This window comes from Coenobita brevimanus, chromosome 78, assembly GCF_032717465.1.
Source record: "Coenobita brevimanus isolate Jiangsu-jjx chromosome 78, ASM3271746v2, whole genome shotgun sequence".
Lineage (NCBI taxonomy): Eukaryota > Metazoa > Arthropoda > Malacostraca > Decapoda > Coenobitidae > Coenobita > Coenobita brevimanus.
Genome location: NC_137031.1, coordinates 43543790 through 43566023, shown reverse-complemented (window position 1 = coordinate 43566023; position 22234 = coordinate 43543790). Strand labels below are relative to the sequence as shown.

At 39.9% G+C, this 22234-nt stretch overlaps 1 protein-coding gene across 1 annotated transcript; it reads left to right on the top strand.

The window, feature by feature from the left end:
* Nucleotides 1-2027: 2027 nt before the first annotated feature.
* On the top strand, nucleotides 2028-21770 carry Vps29 (vacuolar protein sorting 29). Its single transcript, XM_080279359.1, has 5 exons — nucleotides 2028-2089; nucleotides 12325-12516; nucleotides 15757-15825; nucleotides 16356-16519; nucleotides 19692-21770. Exons 1-5 carry the CDS (start codon nucleotides 2087-2089, stop codon nucleotides 19825-19827), a joined length of 564 nt encoding a protein of 187 aa, XP_080135485.1. The 5' UTR covers nucleotides 2028-2086; the 3' UTR covers nucleotides 19828-21770.
* The last annotated feature ends 464 nt before the right edge of the window (nucleotides 21771-22234 follow it).

Here is a 22234-nt window from a genome sequence, read left to right as displayed (position 1 = left end):
ATGAAATTTTCTGTTCAATGATTTTTCAAGCAGAAGAAAAAGCACAGGAAGTTAAACATGAATCTCCTTTCTAGTACCTCATATTATAATAGTGTACTCCTGTGCCTCCACTGCCCTGTGCCCTCTCAACTCTTTACAGTCCTCAGACACTCCCTTCTATCCAGACTACAGTAGTTTACATAACTTCCCTTGTTAATGGTACATCCCTTTCCCGCAATAACATTACTCAAACTATCCACCCCTGGAACCTTTCCTATCTTGAGTTTTGTCATTGCCAAAAAGAACTCCCCTCTACTGATACTATCAATTCTTCCACTGGTCTTGTCATCATCATAAAAACAGCTTAAGCCAGTCCGACGCAGGATGAAGACCTCTCCAATATTTTCCCACTCTGATCTGTTGATTGTTTGCCTGTTCCATCCAGACTCTAAAAGTATCTAAATTTCATCTCCTCATCTTTTTATCTACAAAACCCCCCATAATATGATACCATAGCCCCTCTTTCCCTTACTACATTAAGAAATCAGTTGAAGTGTTTTGTGCTGTAGCCTATTTACATACAGTACTGTAACACGTCTTTCTACTATTTGGTGCTGGAGAAGGATGCTTTCATGTGGTGACAGTGGTATAGCCAGGCGGCTCAATTGCCTGGTTATACAAACATCCTTCATCTACTTCCCTATCCCCCAGAAGGAGGAAGGGGAAGTGAAACCCATTGGGTTCACATTTCAGTTGAACCCAGGGCTGCAGCCACTACCACAACTACATCCACTAATTCTACCAGTGTGATTGTCGGGGATGGGGTTGCAAGAGACAAACTGAAAAAAACCTTGGTCGAGGTCATGGAGTGTGACCTCAGGGATTAGGGACTGAATAACTCACCAGTATAATAAGCGAGACTGTGTATGCACCTATTGGTGCTTTAATGCTCGTCTCACCAAGCTTGTCTCTTGTCTATGTATTTCCTAATCTGATTGGGTTTTCATAAACTTATCATAATTTTTCTTAAATTGATTTACCGTGGTTGAGTTTACAACATAATTTGGCAGTTTATTCCACAGGGAGGCTACCAGAGATCAAGCTGCTTGGAGAGCTGCCATTAGGTGGGAAAGGCCAACCCATGCAAGTTGGAACCTTTTTAAGCAACAGGAAACAATATGATACAATTCCCTTTATTTTTTTTTTACTTCACTTCTGCCACAGTTCAACTGTGACTCTGTCATTCTGCCTGTTTATCTATGTCTGCCTATCTATCTGTTTCTCAGTCTATCTGTCTGTCTGTCAATCTATCTGTTTATCTGCCATATATCTATGTCTCTATCATCCATTTCTTTTTTGCCTCATCAGAAGTATTGGGTCCCAGGGCTTTTCAGTCCTGACATTAAAACAAAGGTGACCAGCCTTGGTCATCCTTGAGGGGCATTATGTGAGCAATAAACTCCAGCCTTCCCTTAGGTGGAAGCCCCTACAGCTCCATTTGGTTGAAGCACCTTATTCCCCTACACTACCAAGTATCTGTTTGATGATATGATTACCACCCAACAAAGTGAACGTTTTCCGGAATTACAGGATGCTATTTGACTCGTCCCTCAGTGTAGTCATCTTAAGAATATTTACTCCAGATTTATATCCTTACAGGAGCAACATTTGAAAATATGTATTTGTGACAAACACTACAAGGACAGAGTGGATGGTGGGTGTCACCAGTCACCACCTACTACCTCTAATTATTTCCAAGACAACTTATTATCAGACCATTTGCTATCACCCAAATTCCTCATTCACTCAACCCTAACTACATTTTATTATCATTTTTGCTTTCTCCCTTTTAAAAGTGTCATGCAAAATTTAAATTTCCCCGGGGTATGGGCTACTCCCACCTTGGGAGCTCTTCTTTTCTCATGTAGTGTTTGTCACAAATACATATTTTCAAATGTAGCTCCTGTAAGGATATAAATCTGGAGTAAATATTCTTATACAAATGCGAGTACAGTATACTAATTTCCTGACTATCGTTTGGGGCAACAGACAGTACCGGAACCTTGTGATGTGATCAAAACATTCGTAACCTCCCACCGCTGCGAAGATGGTAACTACACCCACATTTGCCTTTATTTTACATTGTCTGTGCAGTCTTTTATGTATATTGACACTGTAATCTTTATTAATTTTATTTTGATACGTTTATTATTCCCATGATGAAGCAAAATGGACTTTTCCGACCAGAAATATGACAGTAGCTAGTTGCTTGATATGACAGTACGATAGCAAGTTGTGGGAACCATTAAGTAGGAAACAGATAAATTTTACCAGTGTCTTCCACTGCTTATAGTGGAGGAAACGGACGACTTTTACTTGTGTCCTCCAGTGCTTATAGTGATGGCGTTGTAATCCAGCCGTGTTTTGGTTATGTACATTCCTTGAAGTGGCCTTTAACACTTATCTACAGTCCTTTAAAACTCAGTTGAATGTAGACTTCATTAGACTAAATATTCCAAGTACTGGACACCATATGAGAAGAAAGTTTTTTGTGTCCAGTCATGATTTCTGTGTTGCCTGTAGATTTTGTAAAGTGTAGCAGCATAGTATATGAGGTAGTAGGTGGTGGCAACCATCATTAACTCACTTGATGTAGTGCTGCCTACGGTAGTGCTTTCTTTGCCTTTTGATTTCCTTTTCTGTTTCTGCCTTCCTCTGTTCCTATTGCACCCATCTTTTCCCGTCACTTTATATTATATTCTTTTCATTTCAGGTGGGTTTACATTTAGTGACAAGCCTAACAATAATGGTTTCCTGCAAGTCAGAAAACCATTTACAACACTGGGTGGTAACCATATAACCATCCCATATGTGTACCATACATGTCAACGAGTGGGTTGGCGAAGGGGTTTGTGCCTCTCCCAGTAAAACAACAACTTCAAAGAGAAACGGCTACCCCTTGTGGGACTATGACATCTGGCTATAGATATGGTACTTAGTATATGATGGTAGGTGGTGGCGACCATCATCCACTCACTTGATGTAATGCTGCGTAGTTCTTCCTTAGCTTTTATCATTCTTTTTCTGTGCCTACCCTCCCCTCTTCCTGTTTCTCCCATCTTTCAGGTCACTTCTTATTGCTTTTCTTTCCTTTACGGGTGGCTTTACATTGAGTGGCAAGCCAAATGGTTTCCTGTAAGCCAAGAAACCATTTACAATGCTGGGTGGTAACCATATAACCAAACCAAACGTTCATCCTATGTGACAGCAGGTGGGTTGGTGGAGGGTTAATGCCCCTCCCCATAAAACAAATAACTCAAAGTCATATTGCCACCCCTTACGGGATTATGGCATCTGGCAAGAGATAGATAGATAGGTGGAGTTGTAAAAGAAGTTTATAGAAGAAAAAGTTATTATATATATTAGTAAAAACTATGAAATACATGAAGTACTGTCATAAAATTTTTTATAGATTTTCCAACAGTGATCTTTAGTGGTATGGTAGTATCTTTTAGGTGTGAAATGTTTCTATCAAAATTTGAAAATCATTTGGCATTTTTTTAGTTCATATTTGTAAGTTTTTAACATTTATTTTCCCATACTTAATAGGTACTGTATTTACTGCTTGAATGATGATGTACCATTAAGATATGCAGAGATACTGTCACTTCATACTCTAATCCCTTTATTCTAGAATCTGTATATCATAAGAATGGAACATTATTTTAGTTTTGGAGAGGAAGGGAACCATAGTAATGCTGGCAAACTTTTACATTAGAACTATTACATGAGCAGCTTTTCAAATAAGTTTATTTAAATTCTGCCTTTATATATACGGTATATATATATATATATATATATATATATATATATATATATATATATACTGTATATATATATATATACCGTATACAGTAAACCCTTAATATAACGAACCCCAGTATTGCAAATTTCGGGTATAACGAACGACCAAATTGCAACCGAACTTCCCCATGATTTTTCGAACAAAGTTCGCTAAATGAGGGGGAAGTTCAGGAATCAGCCCATGGAGACAACAGCATCCCTTCCTGGCACAGTAAGCATATTGTAACAGTACGGTACTACATTATACTGTATTCTTATTATAGGCATATATTGTATTTATATATTCAACTTCATACAGTATTGTATTTACATGTACAACTTCATAAACCATCGAATTCTCCATGTAAAACTTCATAAGAGTTAGTTTAGGTTATGTTTGAGCACATAGGACCGAATGACTCCCCTTGTATAGCGAACTTTTGGATATAGCAACCCACCCTTCCCTCCAATTAATTCATAATATTGAGGGTTTATTGTATTCAGGGTATAATGCGACGTACCGTATGACAAAAACTTACACCAATGATCTGTCATTCAATTTTGAGTATATTTTGTTCTATAACATATACTCTCTGCGACCCCAGTTCAGTACCCAGCATTTGGCTGTTTAAGTGTAAAAGTTTCGTGGTTGGCATGTATCATTGGGTGAGAGCTTCACAGGGCAACGGGAGACAAGTACTGTATTATTATCTTATACTGTCCTGTACATAAAAATGAGTTACTTGAGAGGAGCATGTGGAGTGACGTGGAGGGACAGGTTGACGAATGAAGAAGTGAAGGAGCATTGTGGGGTGGATGTGGATGTGGTTGAGAAGATTAGGAGAAATACATTGAGGTGGTTTGGACATGTGAAGAGAATGGAGAATGAAAGACTGACTAAGAGGGTGTATGTAGGTAAGGTGGAGGTAGGGAGAGGGAGGGGTAGACTGAGGATGAGGTGGAGGGATGGAGTAGAGAGGTATATGAGTTGGGGGGAGGGTAGTCAAATGGTGGGTGACAGAGCAACTTGGAGGCGTTTTGTCTCCGGCCACCTTTTGCAGGATTAGGGCGTCGGGCTGTAGATAGATGGATAGATAGACATAAAAATCCCGTATCCTATCAGTACAAATGAGTTTTAAGAAGAAACTTTACATAGTCTATTGATTCTTTAACATCGTCATGCATTCCTGCAGTTCTTTTGCACAAATCGACTGTAAATTGAGGATTAAATTCAAATTTTATGGCTTGTGAGAGAATAGGGAGGGAGGAGAGGGGCTGGTGTGTTGTTGCCAGTTATGTAATGTTTAGTTTGTAGGATATTGCTACCAGCATTATCCTAACACCCACAGCTTAGTAAACTGTACTCCAAAATGACAATGTTCATCCCACATATGGCTAAAACACATTAATCTGAGTCTAAAAACATTTTATAAATCAACCTAAACACACAATTATAGTCTAAAATATCATCAAAATCAGTAAAAAAATCAAAACCCATCATTAAACCGTGGTTTGGCCATCATTAGGCGGAGTATGGTAGTATTTCTATCCCCATCGTTAAGCCGGAGTATCGCATCTAGGGGTATTGTATATCGAGGTATACCTGTGTATATACCAGTGCAGTACAGTATATATACAGTATAGAAAGAGAGAGAGACCTGGGCAGTAAAGAAAGAGGATATTCACGGGCTCAAACATACAGAAATGATAATGATGAGGGGGATGTGCAATGCATCCCTGCATGCAAGGCCTTGAGTGGGGGCTGGGTTTATGGTGGAGGAATTGAGAGGTAGGATGGAATTGGAGTGTATTGGTGTTGTGTTGAGGAGAGGTAGATTGAGGTGGTTTGGGCATGTGAAGAGGATGGGGGATGATAATTGGGTGCAGAAAGAGAGAAATGTTAATATTGGGGAAGGGGTTGTGAGGGGTAGACCAAAAAAGACATGGGACAAGGTCATCAAGTATGACCACAGGGTTAACCCGTACCACACTAGCAATGTAGAGCTACGTCCCCTTCAAAAACACCAGTGACCTAGATCTCCATCCTGCAGCATTGAGAAGTGATTGCAAGCAACTGAAGTAAAACGGAAGGTAATATCGTATCTCGCTAACATCAAATATTTCTCCGCCACATTTACAAGAGATGTACCGATACCAAAATTTTGACCAATACCAATACCAAAAAATTGGACCAATACTGATACTACTACCAATATTGATACCAGTGCAATGGAGACCAATCTATTAGGTTATTGCCCATACTCATGCAACTTTCTTTTTTTTCAAGTTTCTCATTAAACTACCAGCTACGCACCGTGTACTAAAAAAAATATGATACTAAATGGATATTACCAATAATTTATTTTTCATCCCTATAAAACATCCAAATTCTATTTAACAAAGTAACTTACAGTGAGTGATTTGCTACGCACTAAATTCCTTTTAAGTATCGGTAGTATCAACAGAAGATCAGCCGATACCAGTTCCAAGACCGATACTGTAAAAATGGGCCGATACCACCGATACTGATACATCGGTACATCTCTGACGCTTACAATACTGATTTAGGAGAGTGGGAGGTGAGTGAGTCTTCACAGGCTCACAGCCGCTCTGCTGTGTCTGTAACCTTGAAGATTTCAGAGGTCAAGTGGCACCAGCCTGACTCGATTCAACCTACAGTACTTTTTGGCTTTCGTGATTACATTTATTAGTGCCAGGGATCTTATATTGATGTAGCCCATTTAGCCCAAAAATAAAAATCCAAAATCGGTTCACAATCTCACTGCTGCTCTGGTTTCTCAGTAACCTCGAAGATTTCAGAGGTAGAGTGGCACCAACCTGACTCGATTCAACCAACTGTCTGGCTTTAGTGATTACTTTTATTAGTGCTAGGGATCTTATATTGATGTACTGTATTAAGCCCATTTAGCCAAAAAAAAAAAAATCCAAAATCAGCAGGCGTAGAGGGGTATATTCCCCCCCTCCCCAGCATGGTACGGGTTAAGGGACTGAACAGGGAGGCTGCCATAGATCGAGCAGCATGGAGAGCTGCCATTAGGTGACCAAGGCCAACACATGCAAGTATGTTGGAGCCTTCAAAATTTAAACGAATATACTGTATATGTATATCCCCCCGCCCTCCCCTCTCTCTGTCTCTCTCTCTCTCTCTGTACTGGTACATTACGCTCACATAGTACGCATGATCATAGTGAGTGAATCGCATAGTATGCGAGTGACCAGAAATCATAACCATAAAACTTTGAATGCGCGAGTTTAGCCCACAATACATGAGGCAGAGACAAGGAGTGGCCTAAAACCGCTATTTTCCCTGACTGCGCGACCCCCCTGCCAGCACGATGCGCCAACAGTGACTTAGAGGCTCATGGGGAAGGTGCTCAAGAAGAGTCTACTGTAAGATCTCGCCAACAACGACTTCAGCAGTAACGTTTTCGGCAATAACGTTAAGTTGGAATAGATACCCAGTTTCTATAATAATGTTTGGATTCACTTGATTGACGGTTATTTCGCAAATGCCAAGTTGTTATACTGCCAGTGCGTCCATAACAAGATGAGGAATAAAACAGACAAACAAGAAGAGATGAAGGAAATTGCCGAAAATATGAGCAGTAGCAAGGAGGAGATGGAGGATCCTCCCGTCACCACCTCCCCTGACTCGCCAGCCGCCATCCCCTTCACCTCCACTGCCCTACCTGACTCACCAGCTGCCTCCCCTTCCACCCCCACAGCCCCACCTGACTCACCTGCTTCACCTGGCATACCTGCAACCCCCACCATAATGACTGTTGCTGCATTCTGGAAGAAATATAACATTCAACAGGCTGTAAATTTCTTCTTCAAAGCCTGGAATAATACAACACTGGCAACCGGTAAACAAGCATTGTGCGGCTGGGGCAGCGGCGGTGGCACTCTGTGTTGCCATGCCTCGGAACCCCTGTTATTAAAGTCCATCAGGCCTGTTGTCTACTGTTGTTAAGGTGACTGACCATATTTTTGTTATTGTAGCTATATCTGTAGTGTATGTCTGAAAAATTTTCCCTTTATTATGTCTCGTAAGAGTCAAAAAATGTCAAGGTATGAGGGGGTATCGCGCATATGTAATTTTTCCCATAAGATTAAGTATTCGCAGTGCATGAGGACCGGGACTGCCCATCCACTCAAGTTCTGTGTGAGCTTACTATATATATATATATATAGATAGATAGATAGATAGATATAGATATATATATATATATATATATACAGTATATATATTTATATATATATATATATATATATATATAGAAAAGTTTCTAGAGAAGGGAAAGAAGTTGTATGCGACCTTCATGGTTTGGAGAAAGCATATGACAGGGTGGATAGACAAGGATTTTGGAGAGTATTAAGAATATATGGAGTAGATAGGAAGTTGTTGAATGCTGTGAAGAGTATGTATGATGGTGCTAAGGCTGCAGTGCGTGTGGATGGTGAACTGAGTGAATTTTTCTCTTTGAAGGTTGGGTTGAAACGGATGTGTCATGTCTCCATGGTTGTTCGATCTGTACATGGTTGGGGTAATAAAAGAGGTACAAGGTAGGGCAGTGGATGTTGGAGTGACCGTAGTGAGAGAGGGTAGTGTTTTTAAACTCCCTGTACTGTTGTTTGCAGATGATACTTTGTTATTAAGAGAAGACGAAGGGGAGCTGCAGGGCATGGTGGATGAGTTTGGGAGTGTGTGTATGAAATGGAATCTAAAGGTGAATGTAGGGAAGAGTAAAGTGATGGTCTTTGAGAGAGGTGAAGTCAGTGAATGTACAGTGAGGTTGGATGGTGAGGAAATGGAAAATGTGAGTACGTTTAAGTACTGTACTTGGGTAGTGTGATGAGTAAGGATGGAAGTTTGGAGGGTGAAGTGCTTGAAAGGGTACAACAAGGAAGAAAGGTTACTCGTTCCTTGAAAGCAGTGATAAGAAACAGGGAAGTGAACATGAAAGTGAAAAAGTTACTACATGACAGTATTGTGATTCCAACTTTAATGTATGGAAGTGAAGCTTGGACGTTGTTGGAAGGACACAAGTCAAGTGTGAGAGCAGTGGAAATTAATTATTTAAGAGGAGCCTGTGGAGTCACATGGAGAGACAGGCTGACAAATGAGGATATAAAGGAGCTTTGTGGTGTGGATGTGGATGTGACAGGAAGTGTTAGGAGGACTACACTGAGGTGGTTTGGCCATGTGGAGTGGATGGAGGGTGAGAGACTGACAAGGAGAGTGTATGTGAGTGAGGTGGATGGGGGGAGAGGGAGGGGGAGGCCGAGGATGAGATGGAGGGATGGAGTGGAGAGGTATATGAGAGATGGGGGTGTGAGTTGGGAGCAGGGTAGTCAAATGGCGGGGGACAGGGTGACGTTGTGGCGATTTGTTTGTGGCTACCCCGTACGGGATTGAGGCATCTGGCAATAGGTAGATAGTATGTTAGTTACGTTGGTATAGGTAGCATACATTCCAGAATGCTCTACAGTATCGGAATAATTGCCGGACAATATTAGAGAATTCGGACAAAATATGGTAAAAGTCTGGGGAATGGTATGTGGGGCCGGACTTTAGCGATTCCCTGACTTTTGGGGTTCCCGGACTGGTCCCCCCCCCCCCTTTTAATCAGGGAAATGGAGGGTCGAGTGTGTGTGTGTATATATATATATATACAGTACTGTATGTATAAAGAGAGAGAGAGAGAGAATATACTGGTGCTGTATACATATTCCGAGGTAATAGAGCCAACAGCTTGCCCTGGTAGTGGCAGTGTCGAGATAATGAACAATATCCCCCCACCTATACTCAGACCCCACCTATACCCAAACTCCAACCTATACCTAACCTATTTATATAGTACCTTTGCTTACTTTGGCAGTGTGTTTTGGTCATTCAGGCAAATTTAGATATCAAACCACACATAGGAATATCCAGAGTAATGCTAAACACTAAGAAAACCGTGAAAAAAAAAAAAAAAATGAAAACCAAAGAACACCCTACTTATTGAAAACTACACCCTACTTGTACACAACTTTAGGTACAGTACCGTAACCCTCCTAATTTTGGCATTTTTTTAGGTCAGTCTGCCTTATTTAGACATCAAAACGCACACAGGAATATTCAAAGTAATGCTAAACACCAAGAGAACCATGAAAGAACACACACACACACACACACACACACACACACACACACACACCCTACCTATACACTGCTGTATGTACAGTACCCCTCCTAATTTTGGCACTGTTTTCAGGTCAGTCAGGCATATTTAGACATCAGGACACACATAGGAATATGCAGAGTAATGCTAATCACCAAGAAAACCATGAAAAAAAAAAAAACACTGAAAACAAAAAAGCACCCTACCTATACACTACTGTATGTACGGTACCCCTCCTAATTTTGGCACTGTTTTCAAATCAGTCAGCCATATTTAGGCATCAAAACACACATAGAAATATCCATATTAATGCTTAACACTAAGAAAACCATGGGGAAAAAAAACGTGAAAACCAAAAAACGCCCTACCCATATACAGTACTACTGTACGTACAGTACCCCTCCTAATTTTGGCACTGTTTTCAGGTCAGTCTGCCATATTTAGACATCGAAACACACATTGGCTTATCCATATTACTGTACCGCTAAACACAAAGGAAACAAACATATACAACATTCATCCACAAAAAACTGCAGAATGGTTGGAAAATCAGTTACACACCAGTGATTGCTCCTCCCTGGCCCCCCAAAAATTCCACGCTAATTATGCCTCTGGAAATTGGCTAAATTGATATGAATGATATACCACCATCTTTGCTGGTGTTTATACTATGAGTTAAGCTAATAAAAACAGAAAACTGAAGAGTAATAGTACAGAAATGCAGTGAGAATAAATAATGTTCAAGAGTAAAACTTACCTCCATATAACTTCCCACCATCCAAGTGCAAAGTTTTGCCAGCATCTTCCAAGAGCAAAGCTCATGTCTAGATGCAGAATTCCATGAGCTCTTCTTACTACTTCGGCATTTTTATACGACCAATAGTATTCAAATAAATCGCAAAAAAAAATTAAAAACTCACGAGTCAGTGCTATCAGCACAAAGGAGAGGAGGGACTGAGGGAATGTGCTGGGAGGGTATGGAGGAGGGATGGGAGGGGGGGAGAAGCAAGGCTGTGAGCAGTATTTTCACCCTTCAGTTATGAGATGAACAGGCGCTTATCCATACGTTTACTCATGGCTTGTGGTCTATTAGACGCTTGGTGACCATTCAGAAACAAAACTCGTGGTGACCAAGAGCAGATTGGACTAAATGGTCTTAGAGGAGTTTCCATACTGGATAAGTTTCTGTGAACTCAGGTTACAGTAAGGGTTTCCCAAGAAATTAAGTTTAGTATACACAGTTTGTCTGTGTGCAGCTGGATAACCAAGTAATAATAAATGATTACCATCACAGTCTCCTCAAAGACAGTATACTGTAATGAAATGATCATGGCAGGTGGAGTGCTGTTGTGTCATACAGTTGTTGGAGGCTGCAAAGTTAGCATAATTGTGTGGCATTTGATATACTATCTATATGGTCAGATTCAAAATGATGTAGCCCTGCTTTAAACATGTAGAGCAGTGTTAGTCAAATGTAGTTGATACTATTTACTTAGAAGCCTCAAAAATGTGGTTTCAGGGTTTCGGGTCCAGAATGTGGGATGTGGATATTCCTGACCTCAGGGTAGGTTTTGAATTATCATTCATTGTTTTTTCCACACAAAGCTTGTGTAAACCACATGTTTAATCATTTTTCAGAGTACCAGTACACAAATTCTGTTTATGTGGGCATATATGCACTACTGGACTAGATTCTCATACTTGTGGGTGTTTTGTTGTTGTTGTTGTGATCCTGATTTGTCTGAGCATGAACCAGGTGGACTTCTAGCAGAATTTACCTTTCTGCAGTCCACTATCTATCATGCTGGGGATAGGGAGTCAGTTGCAATATGTTTATAGCCAGGCATTGAAACTGCCCTGTTATACCAGTGTCACCATGTGAAAGCATCCTCTCTCCAACACACTTTTACTTCATAAAGAAAGACTGTATAGTAACATATTTCAATGATTGACAGCAGTGTTTATGTTTATTCATGTATGATTATTCAGCGTGGCTTGTACAGTTTTCTGCTAATGTGTATGAGAAAATTGGGTATGTATATAATGTCTGTTCTGTACATGGGATAAATAAAATGCAGCAGGTCAGACCAGTACCAGTAGCCACAATGGATTCCATCCTAGAGAGGTATCTGCCAGAGGATCTGTACTTCACCACACAGTTCTCTCACTTAGTGTTACAAATATTAGATATTCCTTTACTTAGTGAAAATTGGAGCACATATCTTTATTGTAATGATTCCCTTCCTTAATTAATCCTTTTATAGTCCCAGTATGTGTATTTTCTTACAGTAATCTAACATTCTTACGTCCATAGTTGGTGCTGGTGCTGGGCGACTTGCACATCCCTCACCGAGTCAACTCCTTGCCAGCCAAGTTCAAGAAGCTGCTAGTCCCAGGCCGCATACAGCACATCCTTTGCACAGGGAATCTTTGCACCAAGGAGAGCTATGACTACCTAAAGACATTAGCTGCAGATGTGCATGTAGTTCGCGGTGATTTTGATGAGGTAAGTGAGGTTCTTCAAGAGATGTATGTTGTGTAATTAGTGGGTTTGTGAGGAGACTGTATTGTGTAGCAACTTTGATGGAAAGCGGAAGTATTTAGGTGGTTTCATATTCAGTGTTGGAAATGGTTTGGCTCAATGAGTTATAAGTACAGTATATACAGTAATATAGTACATGTATAGCTACAATATAATCACTTGTTAAGAAGCTATAAAGTAGTTATACTCTCTTTGAGTAACCACTTAACCAAATTATAGGCCCTGGTGGTTTAGTGGGTAATTGCGGCACTCTGGTGGTTTAGTGGGTAATTGCGGCACTCCAGTCAGATTGAGCCAGTGAAGGTTTATATCCAAGGGATGGTTCGGGTTTATTGCTTCACATAATGGCACTCAGGGATGAGTGAGACTGGTCACTCTCATGTTAAATGTCAAGACCAATTTGCCTAGCCCTGGGCTCCTAAGCTCCTCATGGGGCAACGTAGGATTGGATGATGGATATATATATATATATATATATATATATATATATGCTGTATATATATATATATATATATGAATGTATACATATACAATAATCCTTATACTATCCGGACGCCCACTATCCAGACACCCCACTTACCTGACATTTTGGCCCCGGGCCTTTGGAATCCAGAAATGGCCAAAAAGTGTAAAAAAATAAAAATAAATCCAACATTTTTTTCAACCGTACTTTGAAATTGGCACGCAGCACCGAACAGCTGTGTTTACACACGCTGCTTGCTTCCTGCCTTCCCTCCCTCCCCAGTTACCACCTAACTACCATCCTGACCAGACGCTCATTCAGTGGATGCCGCACGTGCTCATTTTTGTGAATAAACAGTGAATAAACCGCAGTACCTCTCCACTAGACCACATGGCAATTTACAGTGTTGTGCAGTGTTTTGAAATTAGAATTTAGAGTGAAGAGATAAGTACAGATTGTAAACTGGCGGTTGAAACTGGTGGTTGAAACTGGCATGGTGCAATCAAGAACAGAATGTGCAGTGTTAAACAATTATAACTCACAGTGCAAAGGAGTACAGCATGACACTGGATTACTGTATGTGCTTCAAGAACATTTTCACCACAGCCAGAGCCTTAGAGGAGGCGGGTTAACCTTCGTAATGAACGACCTCGGACGTGTTGTAAGTACCCTGTACACTGCTAAATATTTTCCACAGTCATATATATATATATATATATATATATATATATATATATATATACATATATATATCATCATCATCATCATCATCATCATCAGCCGTTTGAGTATCCATTGCAGGACCGGCCTATCCCGACCAAAGTCAGGACAATACAGCCAATGTATCTCTGCCAATTGGCTTAGGCCGTCTGGTAGAGATTGTATGTAGAGTGAGAAGTGCTTGTAAGTGTAAATGTAGTGTTGGAGTGGCTTTGGATGTGTGTGTAGTCTGTGAACCAAGTGTAATCGGTCCGTGCAAGCCGACTGGGTGCAAGCATACTTTATAGTAAACAACACTGATTCAGCCACAGTACCCCTTGTGTCCGCCAATGCAGTACGTGGCCAGGTGAACACTTCAAAAGTTTATTACCCTGGCGGGGCGCGAACCCTGGTTCACCCGTGTACGAAACGCACACACTACCACTATACCGCAGAGGCTGATATATATATACTGTATATATATATATATATATATATATATATATATATATCAATAATCCCTCCAGTATCCAATGTAATAGAGCCAAAGGCATGTCCGGATAGTGATCCTGTCCAGATATTGGGCCCCAGCCTCCCAGACTTGTACTTATGGACCCTAACTCAGAAAAACACCTATACAACTCCCTCTGGACATGCATTGCACCTATTTAAGACCCAAATCACACCAATAAGGGACATAAAAGACTGAAATAAATGCAAAAGAACCATAAAATGAGGTTTTAGAGGTGAGTTTATACAATATTAAACATTCTGGGTACTTACAACAAGTCCCTGGCTCCTGGATTGGTTTGAACCGCCAGTTTGCAGTCCATAGTTAATCCTTTGCACTCTAAATTCTAATTTCTTAACACTGCACAACACTGTAAATTCCCGTGTGTTCTAGTGGCAAGGTATTGCAGTTTATTCACTGTTTATTCACAAAAAACGAGCACCTGTGGCTTGCATTGCTATAAGCATCTGCTCTCAATCGGAGTTAGGCTGTGACTGTTGATGATGGCGAGTAACAGAGTTGCCAGATCGCAACGGCCACATTACCAAACTCCTCAATTTTCATTACCATTTTTAACTTTCATTACCAAATTTGTAAAGCTAGCATCTATTCTTCACTAATTATATACACAAGTGTAAATACATGTAATCACTCTTCATATAATTAACAGCATGTTGATTATCATGCTATATAGGCAACCAAATTAATCAGAGAGAGAAAACAATCCACCATCTCCATCCTGTGTATCCTTATACATGTGAAAAATCCATTTGGTATTGTATTATTCTGATTCATTACCAAACGAATTTTTCATTACCAAATTGGCCCACATTTGGTAATGAAAAATACCAAATGGCAACCCTGACAGGGGAGTGAGGAGGAAGGAAGGGGTGAAGGGACCATGGTGTAACAGCTGTTCAGTGCCACGCAGCAATTTCAAATTACGGGTGGGAAAAAAGTCAGATTTTTTCGATTTTTTGCGGTTTTTGGCCCATTTTGGGAATATTGGATCCCTGGACGAAAATGTCCGGTTATTGGGGATGTCCGGAAAATGGGCGTCCGGATATTACAGGAATTACTGTGTATATATATATATATATATATATATATATATATATCTATTGCCAGACGCCTCAATCCCGTTTGGGGTGGCCACAAACAAATCGCCTCCAAGTCGCCCTGTCCCCCGCCATTTCACTGCCCTGCTCCCAACTCACACCCCCCTCTCTCATATACCTCTCCACCCCATCTCTCCATCTCATATATATATATATATATATATATTTTCCACTGGTCTTTTTTTTTTTTTTTTAAGTGAACAGTATGGTACTTTAATTAGTACTTTTGAGATATTATGACCTTGATTCAGGAATTGCATTGTAAACCTGTGGTAGTTCAGGTTGATTTCAAATCTGTTTGGTTTTTATTTCAGGTATTCCATCAAGTAAAATTTATGATGCTGTACTTTTAATTACATGCCAGATATACAGGTGAGTTGCTGTTGTGTACTCACGTATTTATTCTTCACCAGACAAGCTACCCGGAGCAGAAGGTAGTGACAGTTGGGCAGTTCCGCATTGGTCTCTGTCATGGTCATCAGGTAAGATCAAGAGCATCACCGTTACTAGAAATTAAGTACAGTATTGTACAATATATTGATAAAGGTGCTACCAGTGTATGTTATAATGAGTTTCCAGTAACCCCATGAATCAGATGACATATTAAATTTATGTATTTTTGCGGGCTCTTCCAGGATGTTTTATCACTTTGGGGGGAACCTTTTGTAGTTGCAAAGGGGCCTGTGATAGTTTGTCTACATACACCCCTCTACCCCCGTTATCAGAAAATATGAAGTTTTAATGACTGATTTGTGAATTAATATTACCCCCATTATCAGAAAACATGAAGTTTTAATGACTGATTTGTGAATTAATATTAATATTGTACTGTACTGTACATGACAGTATTTTGTAGAGGAACAATTATGTTCTATCTATCTATCTATTGCCAGACGCCATAATCCCGTAAGGGGTGGCCATTTGACTTTGAGGTATTTGTTTTACGGGGAGGGGCACTAACCCTCCACCAACCCACTCATTATGGATAATACGCTAACTTTTCTTATTGCAGGTTGTACCTTGGGGAGACCCAGCAGCACTGGCACTCATTGCGAGACAGTTGGATGCAGACATCCTCATCTCAGGTCACACTCACAAGTTTGAGGCTTTTGAGGCTGAATCCAGGTTCTTTATCAACCCAGGCTCTGCCACTGGCTCATATAATGCTCTAGATGGGTTAGTGCACAAGATTTTGTATTTTCCTGAGTTGTGTTTTAGTAAGTAATCCCCCATTTATCTGTCATAATTCAGATCCTACTACAACATACATCGTGTAGCACCAGGCCAGCATTATGCAAGTGTGATTGTTGTGTTGTTGCAACAATTTACTGTACGTGAGTAATGCTGCCTGAATTGGTGTGATAGTGTTTGTTTTGGTCTTGGAGATGACTTGGGCCGACACAGGAAGTGATTAAGGTGGATTGTCATTTTTGTTTCAGTCTTGGGTAGGTGACTTTGGAAAGTTGAGTTGACGTAACCCCCCTTTTATGTATTTCAATCTCCTGATTAACGATAAACTTGTTATATATTAAGGTATGTCCTGACGTAACCCCATCATATAACGAGTAGTGACTGTACATGTTAAATTACCATGATTTTTCTTAGTTGATGTGAGAACCTGTGTGGCAAAATACCATAATACACTATTGAAGTATTGAAAAAGCATCCTAACAAAAATATAACAGAGGAGAATATGTTGCTCTCATTGTTTTATTTCCCCAAAAAGGAAGCCCAAATTTTGAAAACCTGACACTTCTTTTCATCGTTTTTAATGAAGCTGCTACAAAATTGAATTGATTCTTGCCTCCTGAAATGTTTGATTTTTACTGTAGTTTTAGCCAGACACTTGTTTTGTTTGTGTCAGTCTCTTTTGACAGAAATTTAATGATGATGTATTAAATTATTCTACATCAGCCATCCGAGCGCAGAGACAGCCCCCTTTCCAAGATTTGATATGACTTATTTGTAAGTGGTGGTAGAACTTTTCCCTAGGGGATAAATAATATCAAATCTTGGAATGGGGACTGTCTGTGAACTCGGATGGCTGATGTAGAGTAATTTAATACATCATCCTTAAATTTCTGCAAAATGAGCAACTGACACAAACCAAACAAGTGCTTGACTAAAACTACAGTATAAATTGAACATTTCAAGAAACAAGAATCAACCCAGCTTTGTAGCAGCTTCATTAAAAATGACAAAAGAAATATTTAAATGCCATGTTTTCAAAATTCAGGCTTTTGTTTGAGGGGAAATAAAACAATGAGAGCAATGTATTCTCCTCTGTTTTATTTTTGTTATGGTGGTTTTTCAGTAGTTCAATAGTGAATGATGGTATTTTGCCACACAAGTTCCCACATCAACAACGAAAAATTACAGTAATCAAACACGTGCTCATCACAGAGAAGCTGTTAACAGTGAGAGACATTTGGTGGCTGATGATTTCCAGAAGTTCCTCAATGGTACTGAGCCGGGTGCATGACAACAAAGTAACACACATAATGAAAGCGCTGAACTTATGGCCAAATTGGTACTGGCCTTCACACTCATAAACTCAAATTTTTCCCTTAACAACAATTTATGCCCACTAAACAATTGTATACTGTTATGGTAAATATCAGGAATGCACATAGGCATGACTAGGTTAATAGAAAATGATGAAAAAATGCACATTAAGGAGGAAACACATGCCATAGAGAGACCTGAGATCTGTTTGAGGAAAAGGGTTCTGGGGTTAGGGGATGAAGATACAGTGGTCACCACCACCTGGGATTAACAGCTTGAGTAGGGTCCTCATCTTTGAATCTCTCAAAGCCATTAGAAACCACATTTACCGTACCATCATCGTCAGCAGAAACCAACTTAGGTGCGCGATAAGTGTTTTTTAACCCAAAAATGCACGATAATGGCAAGAGTGCAGAATTTCTTCCTGCAATGAAAACAAAAACTACAATAACCAAGGGGTCACTCTAGTCTCAAAACATCCAGTAGGCTTGCAATAAAAATTTCATGGAGAGCATGGAGAGATTGACATGTGGGAAAGGATTGATCTTGATGGAGAGTCTCTACTGTAGAGTGTATGGAGGAATTTTATTTGGGGGACATGTTATATGCTGGAGGTGGGGCTGTGGCCAGTTCTGTGGCTGCAGTAAGGAGTGATTTGAGGAAGTTCAGGGAGCTGTTGCCTTTCTTAACATGGAGAGGGCTCTCCCTCTGTGCGTTAGGAGAGTAATACTGTATGATAGTGATGGACAGTAAAGGAAGAGGATTTTCATAGACTCAGACATACAGCAATGACCATCATTAGATTAATGTGTAGAGCATCCTTGAATTTGTGGTAGGTGGGGACGCTCCCCATCCACTTATTCGATATAGTGCTGCTCTCGGGTGGCTGCCCTTTCTTCCCTTTCTTCCTTCCTCTTCTGTCTTTCTTTCCTTCTATCTTTCTGCTTCTTCCTGTCTGTGGGTGACTCTACACCTGTGGCAAGCCAAATGGTTTCCTGTACACCAGGAAACCATTTACAATGCTGGGTGGTAACCGTATAACAAGGTTATGGCACCTTGTAGTTTGGTGGGTAATTAAGGTGCTCCAATCGGATTGAGCTGATGCAGGTTCACATCCAAGGGGTGGTTGGGGTCTGTTTCTCACGTAATGCCACCCAGGGATGAGTGAGGCTGGTCACTCTCATCTTCAATGTCAGGATCAACTTGCCTAGCCCCGGGCTGCTACGCTCCTCATGGCGAACACAGGATTAGATGATGTATGTATGTAAAGAGCCATGAATGCAAGACCTGGGGGAGCTGGGATTGCAGTTGAAGAGCAGAGAGGAAGGATGGGACTTGAATGTATTGGCACTGTGATGAGGAGAGAGAGATGGGTTGGGCATGTTGAGAGGATGGAGGATGGCAGTTGGGTGCGAAAGTTGAGAGGTGTGAACTTTGAGGGTAGGGTTGCGAAAAGCAGACCAAAAAAGATCTGGGACTAGGTTATAGGGTGTGGCCTTAGGGTTAAGGTGCTGAACAGGGATGCTATCAGAGATCAAGCAGTGTGGAAAGCTACCATTAGGTGGACAAGGCCGACACATGCACGCATGTTGGAGCCTTTGTAAATGATATGATTCAGTATGATAAAATTGTCTCCATGTGTAACACCTTTTATTGCAATTTTCTGTTTATCCTTATATATGATGTGTGCGTGTGTGCTTGCCTGCATGCGTGTGTGTGTATGTGTATGTACTAGATATCAGTGCTATCTCTATAAATGTCTTTTAATACTTTTACTGCATGTAAGTTTCAACTAAACATTGTGCTTGAATCTCTTTCCTGACTGACAACTTATTCTTTCCAGGGACATCATTCCATCATTTGTGCTAATGGATATCCAGAGTTCAACTGTTGTCACCTATGTTTACCAGTTGGTGGGAGATGAGGTCAAGGTAGAGAGAATAGAGTATAAGAAGACTAGCAATAATGCAGCAACCTAAATATGGATAAACCTTTGTTATATGTCCAATGAATCTGTAACTGTTATATTGAGAAGTGATTTTGTTGGCTATGTCCAAATGGTAGGTTACTTTGGATCTGAGCACTGACCATAAAATATTTACTGTATTTGTACTAAATAGTTTATAAACGCTGTGTTTTGACAAAAATGCTGACATTTCTCTCCTTTGATGTGTACGTCAAGCCAGAGGTTCTAACAGTATAATTTCTATGATTTCTGCTTTAATGCTTTGGTATCACTTATAACTAAGGAAGTATTATACAGTACTTTATTGTGTAATTAAAGAGGTTTATTTAAAAGTCATCAAACAGTAATGCTGTAGGTTACCTGTATAATGTTACTGTACAGAGCATTGTAAATAGAATACAGATGTCTAAACACTGAAACCTTGATGAATTTGACAACTTTTACCATTTTTTCTTATTCCCAGTGTGAAGTACAGTAAAACCTCGATATAACGGACTTCAATAGATTGGAATTCGCTTTTATCGGAATTGAGGAACTACCAGACTAAAATCCTATATACTGTATATCGGAAAAAGTCCGGTAAAGCCAGAAGCATTCTGGACTGCCTGACCATTTCAGCCATGTTCACCATAATAAGGTAAATAACAGACATGTTCATCAGTGTACAGTACAGTATTATTTTATATATTATACCATTTTATTATTGTAGTGAAGGTATAATACTGTACGGTACTGCAATTGTAGTGAAAACGGTTTAAAAACCATCAATGCGATACAGACAAATGTCTGATAAATCGGAAAAAGTCTGGTATAGCAGGGGGAAGTTCGGATGTCACTTTTATCGGAATTTCACATTTTTCAAAATTATTTGGGCCTCAATTAGTCTCTTATGGTGAGATCTTACTGTATATCAATAGGAATGTTAGATGTAGTTGGGAGATTTTCTCCTGACATTCACAGAGTGTATATTTGTATTCACCCTTCTGTGCAAACTGCATTTACAAGATAGCATGTAGGCTATCACATTGCTTTGATTAAGATTTACAGATTTATATAAAGCATGTGCTTGAGTTATTGATAATTATTCTCATTTTGTTGGGACCAAAGTTCAGTTGTGTGTAATCATATTTATTTAATTTTACTGGTAGTGTTAAATTATAGCCTCTTTTCCTTGTGGAAAGGGAATATAATTGTACTACATATGTATTACAGTATCTGCGTATGGTAAACAGCAGCTGAAAGCAGGATGGAAATCCCCTTGTTTTATTTATATGAAGATATGATGACCTCACTACCCAGCAGTGCAGTAGCTTGGAATTTGATTTTATGACATTACTATGCCAATACAAAGATAATTAGTATCTAATCCCTGACTTCCATCCCATTTAACCATTATTAACATGTTAGTTGGTATTCTCTCTCCATTGTCTTCGAGGGCATGTTTGAATACTATAGTTGCGGCACATGACTCTGAGGTTGTCATTATCATACCCTGGCAACTTACCATTCAAAAGTATGTCCGATTTTGTATCATATTACAGTATACACAAATCATATTATTATGCACGAATATATTACGAACATATTATACATGAATCACATACGTCTCATATTATACACAAAATCAGATGCACTTTTGAATGGTAGGTTGCCAGGGCTTGATAATAACAACTTCAGAGTCGCGCACGCTCACGACTATAGTTTTGTTCGACACGTTTTAAATTTTTACAGCATATTTGGTGATAAATTTGGATGCATCAGTTATTGTTGGCTGAGATTTAAAGTACACTCCTGTTTAGTTGTAACAAAGATGCCATTTAGAATGTTATGTACAGGCATTTAACTGACCTCCATTTGCAGCCACACCTATAATGTGGTATAATAAAGGGGTTCTGGGGCATTACTTCACTTGAGGACATAGCAGAAAAGAAAAAATACATTTTTTATATAAGATATAGCCTAACTGATTGTTTGAATCATAGTAGCTCACTTATGGACCTAGCCCAAAACTACATATTTGCAATCCTGAAATGATTGATGAAGTTTTAGCATACTGTTGGTATAGGTACAGACATCGGAATAAGTTCGTTTCCTTTTCCCTGGACAAAGGCGTTTGTAACACTGCTCAATGGAGAGATGTCCCCTCCTCCTTCCTTCCTTATAGTCCCACACTCCCACTCAACCCCCCCACTTTTCTCTCCGACCCCATAACCTACCCGGTACCCTCCATACTCTCGCTCACAGCCAGCTAGGGGTTTTTATACTTCAAGCACCTCTCTGATTATGTGTAGTCCGAACAAATAATAAAGGAATAGTACAGTATATATCATAAACCAAGTTAGAAAAAGGTTTACTACATTGTGTGTGTGTGTTTGAGAGAGAGAGAGAGTTAAGAGACAGGGAGCAATAGATGAAGAGGG

Coding starts and splice junctions, on each gene's coding strand:
- Vps29 (XM_080279359.1), top strand. Junction 12,517..15,756: donor TTCGCGGTGATTTTGATGAG/GTAAGTGAGGTT, acceptor ATTCTTCACCAG/ACAAGCTACCCGGAGCAGAA. Junction 15,826..16,355: donor GTCTCTGTCATGGTCATCAG/GTAAGATCAAGA, acceptor TTCTTATTGCAG/GTTGTACCTTGGGGAGACCC.